Below are 22,953 nucleotides of genomic sequence, written 5' to 3' on the forward strand. Positions count from 1 at the left end.
GGTAATTATCCCTCATTAGGTGAAAGCATGTGCCAATCAAACAACTTGGAGAGTGAGAACAGAGCCTGGGCCAGAGCAGGGAGAGACGGGGGAGAGGCAGGGAGACCTGTAGCCCGATCTTCACAGTTTTTACGAACACAGAGTCATTACTAGATCAAAGGCAGGCCCTGCCAGTGCTACAGCTTCTGCATCACTGGCATTATTATGTCGTGTTTGACATTTCAGCTCTTGCAGAAATTACTTGCACAATTAAGAACAAATGTTATAGATTTCTTTTTCAATTATTTCAGTTGCACTGTATTTTTTTATTCTAAACTTTTATTCCAGAGATAATGGTGTACCAAATAGATGTTAATTAAGTGTTGAGTATTTTCTTTGACAAACATTTTGTCAAAACACAAATTCTCATAGAGAACTTTGAGAAGAGTCTCACCAAATTAAGCTTAAATTTCTGCCACATTTATTTGAATGTTTTTTTTAATTTTATGGTGTGCTAAAGAAATACAATATATTGTATAAATTACCTCAATACCAGACACTCAGAAGCCTTTATTCAGTTTTTTGTTAAAAATTATTTTTTGTAAATACTGTGTATAATTGATTTATGTTTTATTTATTTTTAGTCAAAAATATGGGAAATACAAGTTATTTGGCAAAAATAAAATAAAAATAGAAACCTTTATGCATCAATTTTATTTCTTAAACTGTTACGATTGTTATTCGTCCTACAAGTCATAGTGAACTGAATCTATGAATCATATAGCCGTCCTCACTGGCTTACTGGGGGAGTGCAACTCTCTTCCAAAAAATAAAAGAGTGAGAAAGAAGACAGAAACGAAGATCTATGAAGTCTTCATGTCAATGAACTACCATTCATTTTCACTTTGAAGTCCTTTGAACCGTACTGAAGTGTGATTGCAAGTGACAGTCACAGAGTCTGCCGGCTTATCATGATGGATGCACCTTGCCGTCATGGTGGCGCTGCACACATGTATTTGCACATGCACTCCCAGACAAATGCATGAATACGGAGAGTTTCAGAGCAGGGATAATGCGGGTCTGCGTTTGTAGGCACAGACCCACTTATAAGATCCATTTATTCAGCTCATTCATACTCACACAGATGGACAAGGTTACCTCTCTTTTTTTTCTAATTGTACAGTTTTCTAAATAGCAAGAGTGGAAATTCTCTGCCAATTTATTTTAGTTTTAAACTTTTGAAGGTAATATATTGCTCATAAAGGTCCTGTAAAAAATAAAAGGGTGTTTTTTTTGTTTTGTCATGTTTGTGCTATTAAGAAAATGTATACATGACCTGCACTTTTTCAAAGATTGAAAATGTCACAAAATGTAAATGAAATCCACATATTAGCGATGTAGACATTAATTGATGACCTGTATATTATGTTAATTAATTAGATATTTTCTTTCTTTCTTCCTCTTTTTTTCTTTGTTTCTTTATTTCCTTGTTTGATTCTTTGTTCCTTTCATTATTTATTTCTCTCTTCCTTTCTTTCCTTTATACTTTATAGAGCCACTTATATCTCTCAGCCCTATGTTTGAGAAATACAGTAACAGCACCAGAACCATGTTTTCCTGTTTTTAGCAGAAACTGACCTTTTTAAAGCCATTCATGATTTTCAATTGAGGGTGCTACAAGCTGTCATAGATTTTTTTTTTTTTTTTTTTCATGGCTGTCTGATTATGTTTAAGTTGTTTCCTTTCCAACAAATGACTATATTTTAGTCTGGAAATTCCTTTTCCACCTCCACAGAGAGATGAGAAATAACTTTCTGAACTTTAGTTTGGACCTAATTCTGCTTGCCTCTGAGCTCAAGTAATGTTTGCAGGTGAGAATGCCACTAGTTTTGCAGGAGCTGGCTACACTTCAACAGGAAGCTGCTTTCTATGAAGGTGTAAGAGCCTTATTTTACCGTATGTCTTTCATAAAGATTTATTGCTATATTAAGTTTTCCTTCAGCACTACTAGTTCAATCTTGCTTATTTATAATTAGCACTGTGATGGAAAATTACTAAAACACTTTAAGTGTCAGACTAATAAATGGACAGATTAAAAGTTCATATAATGAATGCAGGTTTTAATAAAGTAATTTCATATTGCTCTGTAAAACATTCAACTTTATATGACAAATAGATACAAAGTGGCATCAAATCAGAAAGATTATGCATGATTTTCAATTATTTAACAAAACAATACACTGTACTTTTGCATTCAACTCTCTATCTAATACGCCTACAAATTCCAATACAATCAATTGCCTTCAGAAGTTAACTACGTAGCAAACAAAATCAATTTTTATGTATTTTAATTAATTGCTATTAAATGTGTTGTTTTTTTCTGTTTGGATTTTATATTTTAGATATTCAGTAATTATAATGAGTGGAGACAAACTTATCTGGTACTGCTGATACTTATATGTATTGCTAGGTGAAAACTTCTTTATAAACGCCAAAATCAAATTAGCACCTCCTGTCAGTATCCGACTCGGGGCACATGTGTGCATTTTTCTCAAACCCATCCAGTGCCCAGCTGCTGTACTTCAGGACGTGTGTTCTTCTGTTTATCCTCCCTGTCAGAGGAAAACTACACGATTAGAATAAAAACATCGGAAGATTGACGGCAGGATAACATTCAGTTTGACAAGAAGGTGCGCCAGGACAGCCAGCCGAATACCAAAGTATTTTTAATTAAACAGCTCTCTCCACTAGCTGCACCAGTTCAAAGACTCCCGCTTTGACCCATGTGTTAAAAGTTTGTATCAGCTTTCCGTGGCTGTGTTTTTCTTGGCATCCAAGACACGGAACCCTAAATTGTCTTGTTTAAAAGCTAGTTTGTTTACAGTTCAATCTCTTTCTCTTTCTCTCTCTCTTTTTTTTACTACCCTCCCCATTATAATACCACATGTGTGCAGTGTGATCATGTTCAGAGCATAACTACCAGTTCTTTCTTTTTTTTTTTACGTCTTTAAATAGTCCTGATTTGTGTAGATACCTAAAAGAAATGCTAATAATTTTAAGATCTGCTACTCAGCCCGATCAGATTTATTCTTTGTCATTCAGGTTTATTTACACGTTAAAACAAATAAAATAAAGGGCTCATCTGTTTCTTGGGCACTTTGTCAATAACATTTGTCCGTCTGATGTAAAATCGATAAGACACACACTGACACAATGCCAGAGCGATGGCAAATGTGTAGTCATTTATCATTGACTAGTAATAAAGATATGTCACAATTGATTTTAGCCCATTTCTTCCCCTGCTTTTCGTTCTATGCCTCTCTCTCTTTTTTCTCTCTCTCCACTCTTTTTTGTTCTTGCTCTTTTGCAGGAGCAGTAAATAGAAAGAAATAAATGAATGTTATTATGAGTAAGGTATGTTTGGCCTTGCTTAACTCAATTATTATTGGAGAATCAGGCTGTGATGATTTGAACGTCTTTGTGCTCTGATTCCAGTGAAGTGCTAGATCGGAGCACAAAAAGAGGAAGAGCATTTGATGGATCAGTGTTCGGGTGGTGTCTTCTCCAGGAAGGTGATATTTGATCTGTTTCTTCCTCAGACATTTTTAAAGAGATTTGCAAACATTTAGTTTTTTTCATGTTTCTTGAGGTGCACTACAAAGAAGCATTTTGTTATCCAATGTAGAGGCACATACATTTTTTATATATATTTATTACCTTGAGAAAGTAAAAAAAAAAAGCACAGAGAAATTATTCAAAATTTCAAAATGTAAAACTTAGAATATAAGGAGCATTCTAATAAATATTTACAAAGAATAATCTGTACTTCTAGAAACAGGCATATGCATGCACTGTAAAAACAAAGCATATAATCTTTGTATATAATCACTGTCTTACTAAGCTAGTTTTGGACAGTTAGGATTACTGAAATGAATTTCCCAAATGTCACAAAGCAAGAAAATTATTGTGTTATTAAATGATTAAAGAAATTAAATACAGAAGTGGACTGCAGAATGTAGTTGTTTAGAATTATTGCCTTGCAGAAAATATTTGGTTGATCTTCCTATTGATGTACAGGGTTATTGTTAATTTCAAAGATGTAATTTGCCTTGTTTTTGACCCTTTTGAGGAATGACTTCACCCTCTCTGAGTGGCCTTTCAGCCCATGTCAGTACAGGCTTCATATAAAAGTGGCACACTCTTATAAGTTTCAGGCACCATCTTCACAACATCTTGTGTTTTTGTTTTGGGATTGAGTTGAAAATCTTGCACTTAAACACAGTGAAGGGATCCTTCATCGCCTATACAAATGTTGCTGGTAAGCCTGTCAGAATTTTACAAATCCGTGACATTTGAGCACAGTTTGTTACGTTTGTTCAGTGTTTGTCCACAGTTTGCTTAGAGACATGGTATAATTCTGTGTTTGTAGAACGTAAAATAAAATATAAAGTAAGACAAATCTTTCCTCACTAATTTTTCTGGCATTTAGCAAGTAGAAATAGGTGTGTTAATCCTGTCTGACATAAAACAGAAAATGTTTAGTCTGTTCTGATGTGAGACACTGATTTGTGTTGTTTTTCTATAATCATTTGGGCTTAACTGCATATTTGGGCTCATAACTAAAATCGTTGGAGAACTGTATAAAGTAGGACAAAAAATGTAAATTGTATGTTTCACGTCTGCATATCATTATTTTTAGTGGGGATTTCACTTTTTGCCCTGTTTAGGTGAGAACATTTCATTGTGATTTCTGCATTACTGGTCATGAATGTGCATATGGAAAAGAATGACAAAAAGTACAAGACAATATAACACAACAAAAGTAACTAAGTAGTTAAAAGTTTGAAAACAAGAATGCATTCTGATTAACACCATAGGCAATGTATTCATTAAAACATCTTGCTTTACTAGAGGGTGGCTATGTTATAGGTGCAAACATAGTTGAATTATGTATTTTTCATGTTCTAGGACTTTAGATATAATGTTTAACATTCTATATGTGCAGTCAATTCCTGTTTTTTACAGACCTTTGCACAAAAACCTAACTTCATGATAGTGGTGGATAGTGCTGCTAATTTTGTTACCCTCAGGCTACTTATTTCAACTCTTAGCTTATACTTTCTGCTTGTGCAATTATTTACTACACATACCAGTCCAGGAATATGACTATCACTAAACGGGGTCGAAGAAGCAGTGACACTCATTTTAGTATGATGTCTGGTGGCACATTTTCTTACGATCTCTCTCATGGTCTGTTGTTTCTAATCGGTCCCACTCATCACTTCCGTGTTTGAATGTCCTGATAGGCTAAAGTGCTGCTGTCATCTGTGCCTTCTGGACTAAGTTGCACAGTTTTTTAAAAATATGTAGGGAGATGTTTTTTGGAAGCCAGACAGGCTTGTGAGACTGATCTGAACACTAATGTACATTTGAAAATAAAACAACATCACTTTCAATTGTAAATGTCAAAGTTAAACAGGTTCTGCTACTTTTCTAGTCATTGTGACCCTCCACTTCCCAGTGTTTAGGTTTGTGTGTTAGCCATGCCACCAAGGGTTGAAGCCGCCGGGTTGTGTGTACCCAAGTTGCACCGGTGGTAGTGAGCAACATCTGTTTCGAGCTTGTTGTTCCTCTTGGCTGCTTTTCAATTGGATTTCCTCAAGCAGGGCCAAAACCTGTCACCTCTGCCAGGCTCTGTTAGCGATCACCGCCGGCCCCTATATTAAGTAGGTGGTTCAGGGCTAAGCTAATAACTCTCCCTCCTCTCCTGAGCCATCATACTCTGGTACTGGTGTTCTTCCTGGCCTCTGAGTCTGCCGGTGTGCATGTGTGTGTGTAGATACTCTCACTTTTCTTCTGTTGCTGTACCCCATTGAGGCAGGTTCACTTGGGGGTCTGCTCCTCCACTTGACATGCAGCTGACTGTGTTTCTTATCGAGAGAAAGTGGGAATCTTACAGGACCATTTCAAAAGAGGAACTTATCCACTTTTCTTAATAATGTGTAGCAGAAAAATAGCAGAAAGAAAACTTTTGCCTCAACTCCACCCTCAAACAGAAGTAGCTTCGGAGTAGATCTAAGAATAAAAATTTACCTTACACCTTAAGAGAAGTATTGTAAAAGATTCAGAGCAGAAATGTTCATTTATCTGTAGCATTTCATATGAGTAATGAGTGCAGCTGTTATTTATTCAGACATAAAAGTGTCTTATTAGGATTAAAGTGCATTTTTCAACAAATACAAATACAATATTTATTATAAAGCAAAACCAGGACCAGTCAAATTCCAATTTACTGTCAAAATCTGCTATTTACACAGGATTTAGCTTACCTTGACCAAGTGAATTTGCTCACTTTTCATTAAAACTAACTTAATCTTCTGCAGAGTGTAACGTTAATAACTGTAAACGCCAATCCCTGCATGTATCCCCAAAGAGAAACTAAACCCCTTATCTTGGCTTGAAAATTTTTAAAAAGCTGCGGCTATTTTCAATCCCATGAGGCTACATGGCAGACAGAGGTTGAAAGCTGGAACTGATCAAAAAGAACAGCTTCAGTTTCTTGTGTTTTCCCTTCCTGTTATCCTCTGATGGTTTCTAGTAGAACAAACTTCCAGAAAACCTTAAAACAGCTGAGTTCCTTTAAATCAAGGCTGCAAACCCACTTGAGTTGCTTTGGCCCTATGATCACTGGAACATTGATCAACATATTTGATGTGTATTGATAATTCTTCTGATGATGGCACTCGACAAAATGGAAATGTTTGTTACTGGTTTCTCAATTGGTGACTGTGTGATGGTTTTATGACTTTTTATTTTTGTGTTTTTATTATAAAGCATGTTGAACTGACTTGTTGCTGAAATGTGCCGTACTGATAGACTCGACTAATTGATAGTTTAAGCAGCTTGAATAGACAGAGAAGAAAGATACTGACACCCTCTGTGTTTTACTTGGGAATATATTTTTTCCAACAGGTCACTGACACTGAATATACAGTATATATAACTTTAGTTCTCCTCTTTTAGTACCAATTTCTACTCTTGTTTCTAAAAACAATGCTTATGTATTTATTTCCATTGTTTGGAAAAATAATCAGTTTTTGATTTTCTGACAGACTGATCAAATATGGATTTAAACAAAAGATTGTGTGTAAGAGGAGCATGGTGTCTTATAATTCACTAATATTATCTGCCAAACTCAATTCCTTCTGCTAACCTCAAATCAACAGATATTTTAGAATCCGGAGAAATATGCGTTGGGATTTATTTTCCTGCTGTAAGCATCTTTCCATCTTACCTTCTGGTCATCTTATGCAAGCCTAGGTATTTCAGTTTTTATTGTAGGTATTTGCCTTTTTAACCCTGCAGAGTGCCAGGTTACTCGTATACCTGCATGTCTCACTGCCTCCGTGTCTCCTGCCAGTTGTTCTGGCCAGCTGGAGCAGTTACGTCGGGTTGGATTTGAACCGAAGACCTGCAAACCATCAACTCCCTTTTTTCACAGCTTTGACAGACACTTTGATTTGACGTGCCATGAGCAGTTAAAGTGCGAGTTATGTATACATGTTAATTAAACTGTTTATGCATGGAGGGGTCAGAGACATTAGCAAGCCCCAGTGCAGAAGTGTGAATTTCTTCTCTTTTCTCTCAATCACAGCATTTTAACCTCTTCTGTCTCTCATTTTCTTAATGATTACCAGGTGGAAAGGCAGGTTTTTTTCCCCACCGTTTTTGCCAAGTAGAGACGCAGATAGCTCTATTTGTGAAAAGTGTCTCTGTGTGTTTGAATTTGGGCTAGCATATTTGACGGCAGGTCTAAGTTACTCAAATATCTCTCTTTTTATGGCTCGCTGTAGTTCTTTGAAAAAGATGTTGTGGTTTTGGTCCTGAATTTCTTTTGATAAAGCTGTTGGTCCAACACAAAGATGACATTGTAAAAATTTCCTTTTCAGTGTATAATGTCAGTTTGGACAAGTATAACTTTGACACTGAGCCATAGGAGTGCCAGATGTTACTGGCTAAGCTAAACAACATAAAGCATGTGGTCTATAAAAGTTGATATTATTGAGCCATTTTATTTATTAATAAGCCTTTTGTTTATAAAATGTAAAAAAAAAAAATTACATTCAACATAACTGAAGAGTCATTCATCTTTGCTTTGTGACACAGGAGCTGCGGAAGAACTTTTAATGGGGAGAATTGTGTGATTTCAAGGATTTTCTTACCACAACCAAGTAACTATATTACCTTCAAATCAAAATCAAATCAAATTTTATTTGTATAGCACATTTCGGAAACGAAGCAGTTCAAAGTGCTTTACGTCATAAAAACACAAAAGTCAACAGCTGAAACCATTTTTCCAAGTGCTGTCATTTACACATCAAAATGTTGGTTAGTGTTTCGTTAATTATGGTACAAAAGCAACTCTAAGCAGGTGGGTTTTTAGTTTAGATTTAAAGGAACTGAGTGTTTTGGCTGTTTTACAATTTTCCTGGAGTTCAGTTTAACTTCAGTTGTTTTGAAAATGCTGCATATATGAGAAACAACCTAAAAGAAATTTCACTTCACATCACAGCCATATCATCATAACAGGCCAAATTCAAGAAATACTGTATGTCTCTTTAAGAACATTTTAGCTTTTCTGACAAAAATCCAGTAGAACTAATACATTTCAGGAGTCCAGTAAATGGTAGATGACTTCTATTTACAGTTCCTAAGAACTGTAAATGGCATCAATGGATGCATAGAGAAATATTTTTGTGATGATGTATTGAAGGGGGAGATGTGCTACTTTATGTAGGTATATCAACCAAAACCCCAGCAAAATACATTGATGCTTTTGGTAGTAATATTTCACCAAGCTGAAAAAATTCAGAATACATAATCATAATACTTTTGCATAATATTCTTTTTTTCTACTGTATGATCATTTTAAAATTGTCCAGATCCTAGTCCTAAATGGAATTTAAGCAGATGCCATTTCTTTCTGAAAAGAAACATACAGTAACTTTTAATCCAATTTTAAAAAGCTTCTTTCCCTGATGTCACTCTAGTTTAATGAAATGTTTTGTCCACTTCTCTTACCAAAAGGAGCAGTTAGGTGACAGAAGCAATATATTGTAGCTAAGAAGAAAAACCGGCCCCGTCAGTCCCTATCTTTTTGCCAAGACACTGCCCTCCCCCCTTAATCATAGTTTTCATATCTGTACATTGAAAATTTGTTCCCCAAGGACAATGTCATAAACTTGCTATTTTCTGAGATTTTTACCTGCCAGTGCTGCTCCCTAAGTCCACTCCATTAGAGAGCTTGATGGAAACTGGAAATGGGGACACTGAAAGGTGAAAGATTTGGGGGACTGTATAGTTATCGTTCACTTTGAATATGTAATCATTTATAGTGCACTAAGGTGTTGACACTAAAACTGTGAAGTGTATCTTTAGGAGCTGCAGGTGTGAAATATAAAAGATGTAGTGATTTACTTACGTTTTGTTTCCAGATCAGGTTTTATGCACCAACAACAGCAGTGAAGAAGAATACAAAATAAATGCCCTATGGGAACAGTCTGTTCTGCTCAGGTAGCACACTAGGGGTCCAACATATAAGTAAACATATTTGCAGAGCAGAACTTTTCTGAACCTTTACAGAACTTTTGCTCTGCTGCCACAGAACTGTAATTGTCATCTGTGGGGCTTTGTGCCAGTTCTGAACTTGTCGTAACCCAGCTCAGAAAGTATTAATGATGATGTCCTTTTGAATCTAAAATGTGCTTTAAACAGACTCCTGAATTAAATGTTTTTAAGTATGTGTATATATTATCAGTCATGCCTGCTTTTAATTTTGGAGTTTCTGCTGAAGTTGTTTTGTAACTGGCATAAAATGTAAGAGAAAAGCAAATAGCGTCTGACTTACCTTCCGATTAATTTGGAGTTTTGTGCCATGGAGAAACGAAGGCAAATTTGCACTTAGCAATTTTAATTACTTTGTTTTGAGAGTTTTCTAATTTTTGCAACAATGCAGCTGCTTTAACTTACTGTTAGATTTTAGCTTCTGACAAGAAAACACATCTTCAAAGCCTACAAAATGTGAAACAAAATAAATTTTTATTAACTGGTGGACAGACCATCCACTGGTTTGTTCAGATAAACTCTGAATTATTATCTGTTCTCACACTTTCTTATTGTAAACTTAAATTTTACACCCACTTGGTATTAAGTTCAAATAAGCCATTGCATATTTGATATTTTAACTCTGTTGTCAGTGTAAGTACAGATATGCAATAAAACCTGTTCATTTGTTCATGTCCAGCTTGGGATATTCTTAGATGATGAGTTTAATTTAGCGACACCACTTGCAAAGTTTAGGATTAAAGAGTAGCATGAAGCTTTTAGTGCAAAACTAAGCTGCACTTGATGGCTCACGGTAAACATTTAATGGACTCCACTCGATTTTACGTAGAGTGAGCTGCAAGGACGGGGAAGGAAAACTTCCAAAAGGAGGTTGTTAACTTTATAAACAGTCTGTATTTTAACAGCATCAAGGTTAGAGCCACAGAATTCATTGCTTTGACTGATTTGACTTAGAATATGCTGCACTAAACCAGTGGCTCAACTTTAATTTACTCTTTCTGCTTCCCCGGACAAAACTTACTTATTTAAACAAGTACTATTTTATGTTGTATTGCAGCAAAGTACATTTCTCTGGGGTGAGATGTTTTTGATACAACACGGTGTTATCTTTAACTTTTTAAACATACAATTGTTTGCTAATTAGAGGGGAGCAAATTAACATACGCTTTGCTGTTTGATGTACAGTGTAACAATACTTTGATAGTAATTGTGTTCACTCTTTGCATAAATTGGCCAGTATCTTGTGCCGAGTTCAAAAGAAGCAGGGCTGAGTTTAGAAAAACATTCTGGAATTTAAATAATGTGCCCCAATTTTCTTGCATGTTTGTTTTTCAGTGCAGATATTAATGAATTAACATTTTAAACAATCCATCTTATTTTTAACTCAATTAGATGTTAAAAGATCATTTTAACTAATATGCGCGGCATGTTCTCCTCACTTTGTGTGATGCACAACAAAAGATTGATTACAAATAAGAGCAATGATCAAAAACATGATAATCAAATTGCAACAAAGAGCTTAAAATTGCAACTCTAATGCAATACAATAGAACATGTGTTGCAAATTACCCCCACAGTGATACTTTATGTGTTTGTTTGCACAAAAAGTTACTTGCTTTTTATATGCATGTGCTTGTTGTTGAGTAGATTATTATGAACCATACCATATATGCTAAATTTTCTTTTTTGTTGGCATTTATATTTCCAACAATGGGCATCCTTGACTTTAGTGAATAGAAGAATCAGACCAGCAGATACAACAAAGCTGTATCTGATTTAGATTAAATAGAAAATCTTCATATAGCCTCACCACACAAACCAAGGGACGTATTTTACCAGTTGAGGGTTTAAACAAAATTTAATGTCCTAGTCCGTTGTAACCAGGTGACTTGGAATCAATGTTATGGTTCCTGTTCAGTAGTCAAAGCATTGTTTTTTCAATCTGCTTCTAGAATTTCCACAATTTATATTTGACCTTTCTGCTGTGTTCCTTGGTCTGTATGAAGTTCTTTGTAATTAACCTGTAGTTAACAGTAAGGAAACCTTGATAAATGAGGCACCTGCTTGTATTGGATTTTAAGGCTGTCAGGAAAAAATGTGCTGAAAAGAAATACATACATTGGCACCAAAAGCAGGAGAAACTGGGTGAGTAAATATTTGTTTTTGCTGTTGCCTGACTAATTTGTAAAGTCTCTGTTATCTTTTTTTTCTTTATTTATTTTACCTCACAAACTAAAAATAGATTTGAGAAAAAATGCTAAATTTAGTCATACACGCTTTCACTGCTGATTTGGAAATAAAAGTCTCTTTGTCTCTATGTGATCTGTCCAGTAAGACATCTATAGAGAGGAGCAGTAAATTTATTAGATTCTGGATTGACTTTTTAAATTTCATAAAAGAGCTATATATTTATTACTCACTGTAAATGGAAAAGAAAAAAAATCTCTGATTTTCTCTATTCACAGAAACACCCAAACACATTTCGATTTCCTGAAGCCTTTATTTGTTGCTCCAATTTATAGAAACAGCATCCCAGTAACTGTTTTTTGCTAAGGTCAACCAATTAATAAAGTAGGCTTATTAAATAAGATCAGTCTGAAACAGCATACATTGGCAAAAAAAATAACTGGAAGGAACATTAACCTTAAACAATCGTACTCCCTACTTTCTATTATTGTGATTTTTTGTGGTGTTCTGTTGGTTTGGATGGTTAATTAAATTTTTTCCCACTTTGCTGCCTCATTTGATGGCATAAAATGCAGTATTTCTGCACAAATGAGGCAGCAAGTGTGACATAAATGCCTGTCACACTTAAGTTTTGGAAACTATGTATCATTTTCCTTTCACTTCACAGTTATGCACGATATTATGTGTAGGTCTATCAGAATCAACATGTTAAAATACATAGAGGGTTTTACCTCACAAACTAAAAATAAAAATACATTTACCAAATAAAATACATTGAGGTTTGTAGTTACAAAGTAAGAAAATATGTAAAAGTTCAGAGATTTAAAACTTTTTTTATATTCATTAACCAGCTGTCCTAACAGTTTACTAACAGTTTACTAATTGTGCTATTTTATTTTTTTATGAAACAAATTTTTCTTGCATTTCCAATTATTAAATAAAAATTCAAATTTAAGAGATCCCAGTATCAGATTGCCTATAGTCTGTCGCATGTGTGAGACAAGTAGAACTGTCAGTTTTAAAAAGATGTACGACTTGAGCTGTTATTACGATAAACAGGGCAGTTCAATTCTTGGGGGTGAGCCGCAGCCCACTTCTCGTCGGTCAAGCAAGAGGTCGTCGCCAGCCATTGTCATCCAGCCACTGAGGATGGGCCCCCAAATCATGTTGTCAATGTTGATGCGTCGAGATCTCCCTCTGGCAAAAATTGAATGCTCCGAACTTGTTTTGATTGATGCTTTGACCACATTGTGCCCGGTCCTCGTGATGTATCCTTACCCCCACTTTTAACGGCATAGCAACACAAACACTTGGCAGTGAAAGGGGAGAGATGTACTTTAAAAAGTTATTTTGTGCCTGTTGTAAGTTGGTCCATATTGACATTGTGTTCGTCTTGTCCAAGCATCTAGTGAGTCCAACAGCCTTGAAATTTCTAGGACTTCAACTGTCTTTTTATATTTTCTGGGTACGTTTAGTGGCACAGTTCAATCAGTGCTCAGAGCTTTTCATTGAGGATAAAGGATGACATTTTTGCCTGAAGGTGAATGCACAGCTTGTACATTCAATGAATGCCACAATTGATTTGAATAGACAAAAAAATATTTTTTTTTTCATTGCGACTAAAAGTGCAGGCTTTTTTGTCTCCAAGGGCATGACATGCTTGGACCCTGGGTACTAGCCATGAGTTTTATGAACATGAAATATCTTCTTTTGTCTGTTATTCTTTTCATTATGTTCCTCTTGCCTCTTTTCTTCTCTGCTTTCCTCCTGGTCTTGTCGGCTCCTAGTTGCTCTCTTTGTGTCTATCTGTTTGTGCCTTTAGATTTTTAATAGGATAGTTCTGTCTAATTCCCCAATTTTGTTTTTCCTTTCATCAAATTTTGAAAGCATGTTTTTGATGCAAGTTATTAAGGCTATGAGAATGTGTTTTTTTTTTTTTGGTTATGCATTTACATTTAATAAAAACATAAAATGAAAACAAGTTATTGAGATTGTTTTCCTGAGTGAGTGAAGGTAGAACCTTGTACTTCACCCTTTAGCTGCTTTGTGTTGCCTACACTGGGTATGAAACAAGTGCAAGCTGAGCTTTACAAAGATGGTCCAGTTTACAGAAATTCTTTATAGCATTTCACCTTCCCTGTTCTCATCAATCAACTTTGTACTTTTGTTTAATGTATTTAACAAAAAAAGGATAAAAGAGAAAACAACAGTTACAACTTTGTCCTCTTCTTTCTCTCCTCTTTCTTTCTTTGTCTGTGTTTGCAGGGCCTGTTCATCTTTCTGATATATGGGGTGTACAACACAGAGGTAAGTCTGCATTGTGTCTCAAGGCTGTCGGAGTGAATGAGAGAAATGACAAGTTTCTGATGGGCTTCTTGCTTAAATGCTGTGTGGGTGGGGTGACAGAGTGTGTGCGTGTGTGAACGCGTTTTGTGCGAGTGAGGGGAGGAGACATCGTTTCCACGCGAGCGTCCCACTGCCCTTCATGCTTGGACTAACTTATATGCATCCGAGTCCGACCATTTAACACTGACACGCTGCGCTTCTCAGCCACTCATTTCTCACCCACATTGGCTAATATTTCACTGCCTCTTTAAGTTTTTAAACTCACGGTCCTCCATTTAACATCCTGACAAAGCTCCTGGCCAGGGCTTTGCATGGCCCAGTGCAGCTACCATTGCAGAATGGGGAAAAAAAAAGAAAAAATAACAATGCGACAAACAGTTTCCAATGAATAATTGAAAACAATAACAATATTTTGACGTGATTACTATTTAAAGTGATTCTAGCAGTAGTGCTTAAACTTTTTATAGCAAATACCACCTTTGTAAACATACCAAAAATGTGCCACCTGCTGGCAATTCTTAAAGCGCAAGACCTGCTGTTTAATTATGCATCCCCTTTTATGCTCAGATATTCAAATTATAACCAGGCTAAGTTAACATTGGGTCTGATGTCATTATGAGTTTCATGTAGTAACTGCAAAAGTTAAATAGGCAGTCAGGTGTACTTGTACATTGTGTTTTGTTTTCCCCCTAAGTTTATAGTGGGTAGTCTTGAAATACTCTCCACAACATTTTTGTCTCTCTGTAAAGGAAAGATCAGTGTCTCTGGGGTCTAAAATGTGATCTAGGGGCCCATGTGCTGCTCTCATAAGGTTATTCTACTGGCCCATGACCACAATTAAAGAATGGATAAACTTTGTCTCATCAACACATGTGATTCATGGGGAAAGCCACGAACAATTTTAGAGTGAAATTTTGACCAATTTTCAACAAAGATGCCACCAACTTTTTGTTCAGCCCAAAAAGTACGGTTGAGCACATGATATTTCTCTCTCATTAACACCATTTTTCTCTCCCCTTCATTTTATTAGACTATGGAACTACAAACATCTGGTAAAGCAGACTCAGACTCATGAGTCTGACTCATATTTTAGTTACACAACCACTGGGTCTGATGGACCCACTGTATTTCATTGCTGAAATTCAACACAACCAAAAATGGTTTACATTAAAACACAAAAAAGATGATCACTTCACTTCAATTACATCAATACAAACAGCAAATATGGTTTATTGTCGCCTTTTAATTTGAAAATAAAACATTTTAAGAAAAAAAAGTACAGCTCGTTCATATTTGCTCTATCACAAAAGCATGTACATTAAAAAAGGACAAAATTTATATTCCATATAGAAGTAAATATTTATGTTTATTTTTAGATTTACCTGTAAATCGCTATAATAACATCTTTTATTTAAATCTTTTTTTTTGGACCAGGGAAGAAGAAGACAAGAAGATTCATATGCACAAATATCTTTGTACTGTACAGTCCAAGGACTGATAGTACAAGGACCCAGACCCAGACATTTTTCCTAATCTTAACCATTCCAAGTACATTCGCAACCCAAGCCTTTACCAAAGCTTTATTCACATCATAACTCAAACCTAAAGTAGAGCTCGGTAGAATTTAAAAAAGTGAAGATCAGAAAAATGTCCTCACTTTCCACAAATTACCTCTCTTTGTTGGTAAAAATTGTTATAATGGGAATATATACCAATACCCCAACCCTCCACACACAAACAACAGGCATGGAAGATGCACAATTTTATCAAGTCTGGGTTTGGTGGACCCGAACATCCAGAGTGCAATGTAAATGTATTGGGGGCGGTGCATGGTGGGTGGTCGTCAATTTTCTTTTCCTGAATTATGTTTTTCACGGAAAGTGACCCGAGGCCAATGAGTCTCAGTTTGAAAAAAATGATCTCCTCTATATGTTTTACTATGATAAAAAGAGAAAATGTTTTCTACAGACTCGAATAGAAAGGGTTCAAACACTTGTATGCAGGATTTCAAATGATGTAAGTTATCATCAAAGTATAGTTTAGTTTTTGAAAAATAAAGGTGCTAACACATCATGTAAAGAAGCAGAGTGCATTTAAATTTTCATGCAATACATTGAAAGTATGTCTAACAAGCACTTTTCTTGTCTGTGGCCTAAATGAAGCCCAGTTGACGAGTCTTCAGTTCTGATGAATCCAAAGGTAATTTGTCTTTTTGTTGTTTCAGATGAGGCATTTACAAGGTAAATGGGCAAAATTACATGGCCTCCCACTTTTCAGTTTTTATCTAACTTCATCAGTACCTCTGTCCATCTGAACATCCAAGATTACATTGGTCTCACACAACATTTCAATTTCCTGTCTTTAGTTTGTATTTTCTCTTTCTTGCTTGTATTCATGTCTTCTTCAGAGCATGAAAAGGTGTCCCTGAGTCATAGCCAATCTATTGACAATACAGATGCTGGGAAGGTTGACCCTTTACATTGTAAAATAAATTAACATGCATTCCTTCTTGAGTAGCCTTTTTAATGTGCAGAAATAATTTGCAGTCTCTAAAGTTGTCTTTGACCCTGAGGTTTTCATGGTACTTGAACAGCTTATGTTCCAATTTAAAAAGGAACCTCCTTTTCTGTTAAAAAGACTCACAGAAACCTCTTTGAATTACAGATCTGTAAATATTACTTCTTCCAAACCTCCATCACCTTTAGAAGAAACATATTTTGTTTGGACTCACCCTGTTTGTCTCATGTTTTGTATGTTAGTCAGATTTTTACAATCTAACATCCATCTTGTTTACAAAATTCTGTAGCAGATATTCAGAAACAATTTCTATCAGTATTCAAAATATTTCTTGCTTCTTTACTTCCAGTAAGATGATGAGCCAAGGATGTACAGTATTTATCTTTTGCTTTTATTTAACTGTGAGTACCAGAGAAGGGTCCTATGTTAACATTTCTACCTTTGGAGCCCAGAGACGGGTCGACTGACCTGAAGGATTTTAGCTATATTTGGTTATTTTAGCTATAACCAGTTTTGCATGATTTTCCACTCCTCCTTTCTGGCCTGACGGTCAATGGCCACGTTTACAATTGAAAAAGGGATGCTAATTTGAGCCATCAGAATCGTCAGTTTGGACTCAGGTCTTTTGACCCTCTTTCGGGACTTCAGGGGAGAGGTCGAAACCCTGGTACTCCCAGTGTTAAGCTAATAGTTTTTAGAAGTGGGCAGGATCTCCTTTTTCAGTTAAATTCTTGGACACATGAAGTCTTTCAATTACATCATTTGCTGAAACCCCTTTACAATGGATTGAGACCACACTACTAAGTCAAAAATCAGCCGTAGGATGGACAGTGTTTGAAAGGTCTTCTTGAGTCCTTCAAGAATGGAGTTGATCCTATATTATGCATGGTAGCAGCAGAAGTTGCTTTGGCTTCAACCAAAGGATCTCAACATGGAGCTTCAGCCAAAATCAATTGATACTCTGCTATAGTCTAGGCCATTTGCACATAAAAACTGGTGCATTATGTGCTCCCTGAATGGCAGCATACCTCCAGATGGCAGTGCTCTGTATAGAAAACTGAATCTTTCATGTTACTGAAAAGCCAATGACAGTGTTGATGTGGCTTCTTCCTTCCCATGAAGGGTAAAATGTCATATACATATACATGTATGTGGAGTCCTTCCACATACATGTGTAATAGAAATGTTCACAGATTAAAAGGTCAAAATTAACACATTAGCATACAGTACATGATATGTGATAAGGAGCATGGTCATGAAACCACAAGGGAAACGCCTATTTCACTGAAATTAAGAAGTAATTCCCCTCAAACTGACAACTATTTTTTTCAGTCTGAATGTAAAATAAGAAACCAGTATTAGACAATCCTCGATTGGTTGATGGGTGTCCTTGTCAACAAAAGTCCCAGTGAATGGATAAGACTGTCTATCGGCACTCTTGTTCATTCCAAGCTTGTCTCCAGCTATCTGTGTTAAAATGAAAATAAAAAGACGACGATAGATATGCTGACAAGTATCCAGAAAAGATTGAGATCACTCAATTTTTAACTTTATTTTTAAATATTTTCCTTTTAAAACTAATTAATGAGGAAATATGACTTTGATATGCAAAAGTTGGTGGTGAATTAACTCGTACCTTAAAGTCAGATTGTGGATTAACAAGCCTGGTTTTTCAGCTAAACAATAAACTGTGGTATGAAGCATAAACTGCATCTGCTGCTATTATACTCAAAATGCAATGCTTAATTGCTAATTACCTGACGATAGCTTCCTATTATTCATTGCAATTAGCTTTTCCTTGGTGGTCACCTTGTAATCCCACGCTTTGATGACCTTTTATTTCCATCAACTCCAAGGATTTCAGCAGGTGTTGTTGGGTGCACTGCTTTTATATGGAAATTGCGTTGCAACCATTTACATGCTTTGCATCAGTTCTAAACCTTGAGTCTACTCAAACCCCCTTAAACACATTACAATAATCTAAAACAATGCCCTTCCCCTCATTGTCAAATGATTAATTAAGTTGTGTCACGTAATTGTCTCAGCATGCTGGCTGTTTTTGATATCAGTGAAATCCCGAAGTTGTAATTTCCCATTTAAATAATGTTATACAGTGTTGTTTTACTCGCATGTATACTGTGTTGAAGACCTTGTTATGATGTTGTCAGAAATAATAACACTGTTCACTTCTGATTCTGCTCTTCCTTCTATTTATAGAAGGTTCAGCAATGGTTTGTATGCAAAACGTCCATTGTATACTCAAGCTGTCTCTGGAGCATGTGTGTGATTGGTGCGGTGTCATAACTTATAATGCTTGGTGACTTAATGATGCCATAAGCCATGATGCATATTCACTAATGTTGTGGGCTGGGCTGGGACAGGCTGTAGAGATGAGTGCCCAGGCGCTACAAATTTCCAGTTTGTACTGATGGTGTGCATGAAAATGACACAGGCACCCACACAGGCATGCAGAACTCATAATTACCTTGAAGGTTTTTATGGAAGTCTTCTGTTCAGGTAGTAGTTACACTATATCTGGTTGGGATATGTGATCTGCTAGAGTCGTTGCCTTATATGTGATCTGCTGCAATGCTTTTGCCATAACTATGAGCATAAGGTATAGAGATGTCAAATACTTTGTGTTACTGAAAACTCTTGCTAACAATCGTAAGAAAGACAGCAACAATAAAATAAGTTCCTAAAGTGAGACAAAGACAAACTCAGATGGGCTACAACACATGATATAAAATACCAAAGTTCCTTCTCAAAAACTAATTCAACCTGTGAAAAACTCAGGACCAAACCTGACTCAAAAGTATTTAGCAGCAAAAACACATTTACTCACTATTTTTTGACCTTATAAGACATTGACATAATTGCTGAGGAAGTTACTACTTTTTTGTTTTGTAGACGTTGAATAGATTTTCGAGTTTTGACTTACATGGTGGTACGACGACACTCATTACTCATTTCAGTCATTGTATTTAAAGTTTAGGTCTTTGTTTGGGAATATTTAATCTTTTTCTAAATGTAGTCGCAAATGAATGTCAAGCCACAACTATGCCAGTTGTGGAATTATATTGTTTTGATTGTTTGATTTATTTATTTTTTTGCTGTTTTGTCCATGTTGATGACCAGCAACTTATATGTGTTTATTCTTTGGATCATGTCTGATGTCTTTGTTTGTTTTTACTTAACATGCTCCTAAATGCATCAAAGAAGGAAACTGACAAAATTTCTTTCTTCACATTACTGATAATCACTTAATCGGTTGCAATTGTTAAGTAGCACCATGCTTCTATTTATCTTTTCAATACCTGTGGAAATAGTTTTGGTAAAATTAACCTTTTCCACGTGGTCTAAATTTTCACAAAAAGTTTTCCCAATAAAATTATGCTATAGTTTATCATTTGAGGATTGATAATTTTCTCTGTATACATGTGTGTTTGTGTATATGTGCTATATATTTGTAACATCAGTGACACTCTTTTGTGATGTTATATGTGTGTAAAATAAAGGTGTGCAAGTACACAGTTTCATCTCGAGTGTAAAAATGCAATCTGTTCTGCTAGGGCGGTCCCTTCTCCTCCAATAGCTCCATTTGTTGGCCCCTCCGCTCCATGTTGACAGATGATAGCTTGAAGTCGTCTCCTTAGTGTGCCAGCTCTATGTGTCACTTTCAAGTCCCATTAGCACTAGGACACACTGGAACACCCTCACATGCACATCTACACCGTGCCAGCTCCTCCATGATATTGTCTACAGATTAATTCTAAAAATATGCTATTATTCTTTTACTCTTTAGTATTCTTCCCTCTCTTATGTACTAGACTATGCCCACAGGAAAATTCAATTTAGGTTTTATTTATTAAGACATGGTTAATGGAGTTTAGATAAATAGTTACTACTTTTGTTTAATTCTCTTTCTTCCAGGTATGGAGTACTGTCAACAGGATCAAGGAGAGAAGAAAAGCACTTAATTTGTCTGTAAGTCATTCTAAGTTTTCAGTTGACGAAGTGTTCATGCAGGTCCATGTGCTTTTATGAATTCTGTTGATTATTTGTGTAACTAACTGTATTTTACTTCTCTTGGGAGAAAAAAAAAAGCAACTCATTCAATGCCAATGAAAGCCAGCTTCAAAGCAGCTTCTAATAACCTTTTACTGGTCGACAGTCTATGTTAGATGCCCTTATACATCAAACATAGACCCTCTATAATAGCCCCCACACCCCTTCAGCCCTTCCTCCCTCTCCCAATTGCATCACCTTCATCCCAGCAATGTCAGGTTCTGCAGTGGGTTACAAGTTTCTAATCCTGGACAAGCCGTCCCCAGACATTAAAGTGTCAGAGCAGTATTTATACCCGCTTGGACTCTGCTGTTTAGCTGAAACTGTGGGATATTGCTAGTGTGTGTTTGTGTGTCTGTAGAAAGAAGAAAGATTGTTGCCAACACAGCACCTTTTAAAAGTCTGACACGTGCAAAGACACAACTCCTGCACTTAAAGGTGCAATTATGAACCTTAGCCCTTTACAAACACCCACTCATCACTCTAACCTCTTCTGCCAATGGTGTGTTGTGTGTATCCTTCATCTCAAGTGCGCACACACAGACACAATGCTTCTGGTCATGGTGTTGTGTCACACTTAATCTCCAGAAATACTTTGTCCTGCTCCTCCCTCTGCACTCTGACTCTCACATATGTGCTTTAACCCTTCTCTTGAAGCCATTTATGAGCAGGAGATTGAAAACTGACCATGCTGTTACACCTTCCCTTTGACTCTTCTTTGCCAAAAAATGGACAAAGTAAAGATGGGAGGAAATAAGCAAATAGATAAGCTAAAATGTGCATGTGTATATGTCAGTGTGGGGGGGGGGGGTTTGCCACCACGTGCAGTCTGATATATGTGCGTCTCCTGTTATCAGTGAGGGACCCCCATCTAGAGTCAATTTTACTGCGTCCTCTCCCCTCCCGTTGTGGCAATTTTCCAATCTTGCCAGGTTCTGCTACCAGAATGCATTTTTTAAGCCATCACTGCTGCCTGATAGTTTTTAGCTAATGCTGTTTTGTGCTATAAATCCTGCTCGAAATACTGTATCCCCCTGTCCTGTGGTTAGATAGGAGACATTTGGCTCTAGATGACCGCACATGCCCCTATATATCCTCTTGTTGTAAAACATAGGATTGGGTATTGTGCCTTTGAGGTGAGGCGCAAAGAGGATTTTTGATGTTGTTACAGCATATGGGGTCATTTGGAGACATATTGCTCTTGTCACAGATAAAGGGGTTTATATGGTTTATTATATGCCTGTGAAGATTTTATCCAATGGGATAATTCACATCAATAGCATTTTAAGGACTTAAATTTAGAAAAGCTGTATGGAACTCTTAGTCTCCCTTTTATTTCTTAAACATTAACAATGAGTGTAGTGTAGATAAAGTCACTCTACCTTTGTGTAAATGATACGATAAGATGATCAGTTTCCATTGGGATTTACTTGGAAAAGGTGAAACAGATGTGTTAGTCATTTTTTACTATTTTGAAAATATACAAAGTTGCAGTCATTTAAATGAAGGATCAATTTCTTAACTTACAAATGTGTTATTTCACTGCAATGAGACATGCGTAACCTTGACAATATCTTAAATAAATTCCATCAAACACAATCAGGAAATCTCCCCTCTTAAATCCCACACTACCGTCAACCTCTTTTGACCTCTTCCTTATTGTTGTTCTATATTCTGCTGTACAACTCATGCTCCATTTTTTAACCCCTATGGTGTATGGTTATATATGTACTCACACATACATGGCCACTTTTAGCAGTGTCACCAGCCCATTTGATACCACATACCTCTTGACCTACCCTGACCTCCTTCTTCCACACACACACAGCCGGATTGCTTTGTGAAATAAAACTGTCAGTTGCCAAGTCCAAATAAAAAACACCCTCAATCCCCCTTCCCACTACTTCACACCCATGACATCCTTGAAATATAGATATAAATGAGAAAGGGATTAGTTTTTTTTTTTTTTTTTTTTTTAAATCTTCTCTCAAGTTTTGATACACCAGTTGGAATCAATCAGGTAAATGTTTTTATGGGTAGACAGTTGAAACTGGGTACACATTGTTGTGGAACTCATGTAATCAAAGTTAATATTGTGGTTTGGCATTTTGGTTAGAAAAGGTTTATTGCAACTTGTATCTGTGCATTTATCTGTATTCTTTTGATTGCATATTTGACATATGCAACAAAGCTGTAAATTTACAATAGGAAACAACTGAATAGCACACCCTG

General features: G+C 36.1%; 1 protein-coding gene across 2 annotated transcripts in view; it reads left to right on the forward strand.

The window, feature by feature from the left end:
• The window catches only part of LOC114150996 (adhesion G-protein coupled receptor D2), an 80,351-nt gene that overhangs the window by 25,304 nt on the left and 32,094 nt on the right, over nucleotides 1-22,953 (forward strand). Inside the window, exons 21-22 of one of the 2 annotated variants that reach the window (XM_028027871.1) lie at nucleotides 14,056-14,097; nucleotides 20,587-20,640. In XM_028027871.1, coding sequence (XP_027883672.1) covers nucleotides 14,056-14,097; nucleotides 20,587-20,640 — 96 coding nt within the window. Of the gene's footprint in view, nucleotides 1-1,532; nucleotides 1,643-14,055; nucleotides 14,098-20,586; nucleotides 20,641-22,953 lie in introns of those variants that run through there. The other variant, XM_028027872.1, reaches the window with a different exon arrangement.

The sequence above is a fragment of the Xiphophorus couchianus genome, chromosome 9 (assembly GCF_001444195.1).
Source record: "Xiphophorus couchianus chromosome 9, X_couchianus-1.0, whole genome shotgun sequence".
NCBI lineage: Eukaryota > Metazoa > Chordata > Actinopteri > Cyprinodontiformes > Poeciliidae > Xiphophorus > Xiphophorus couchianus.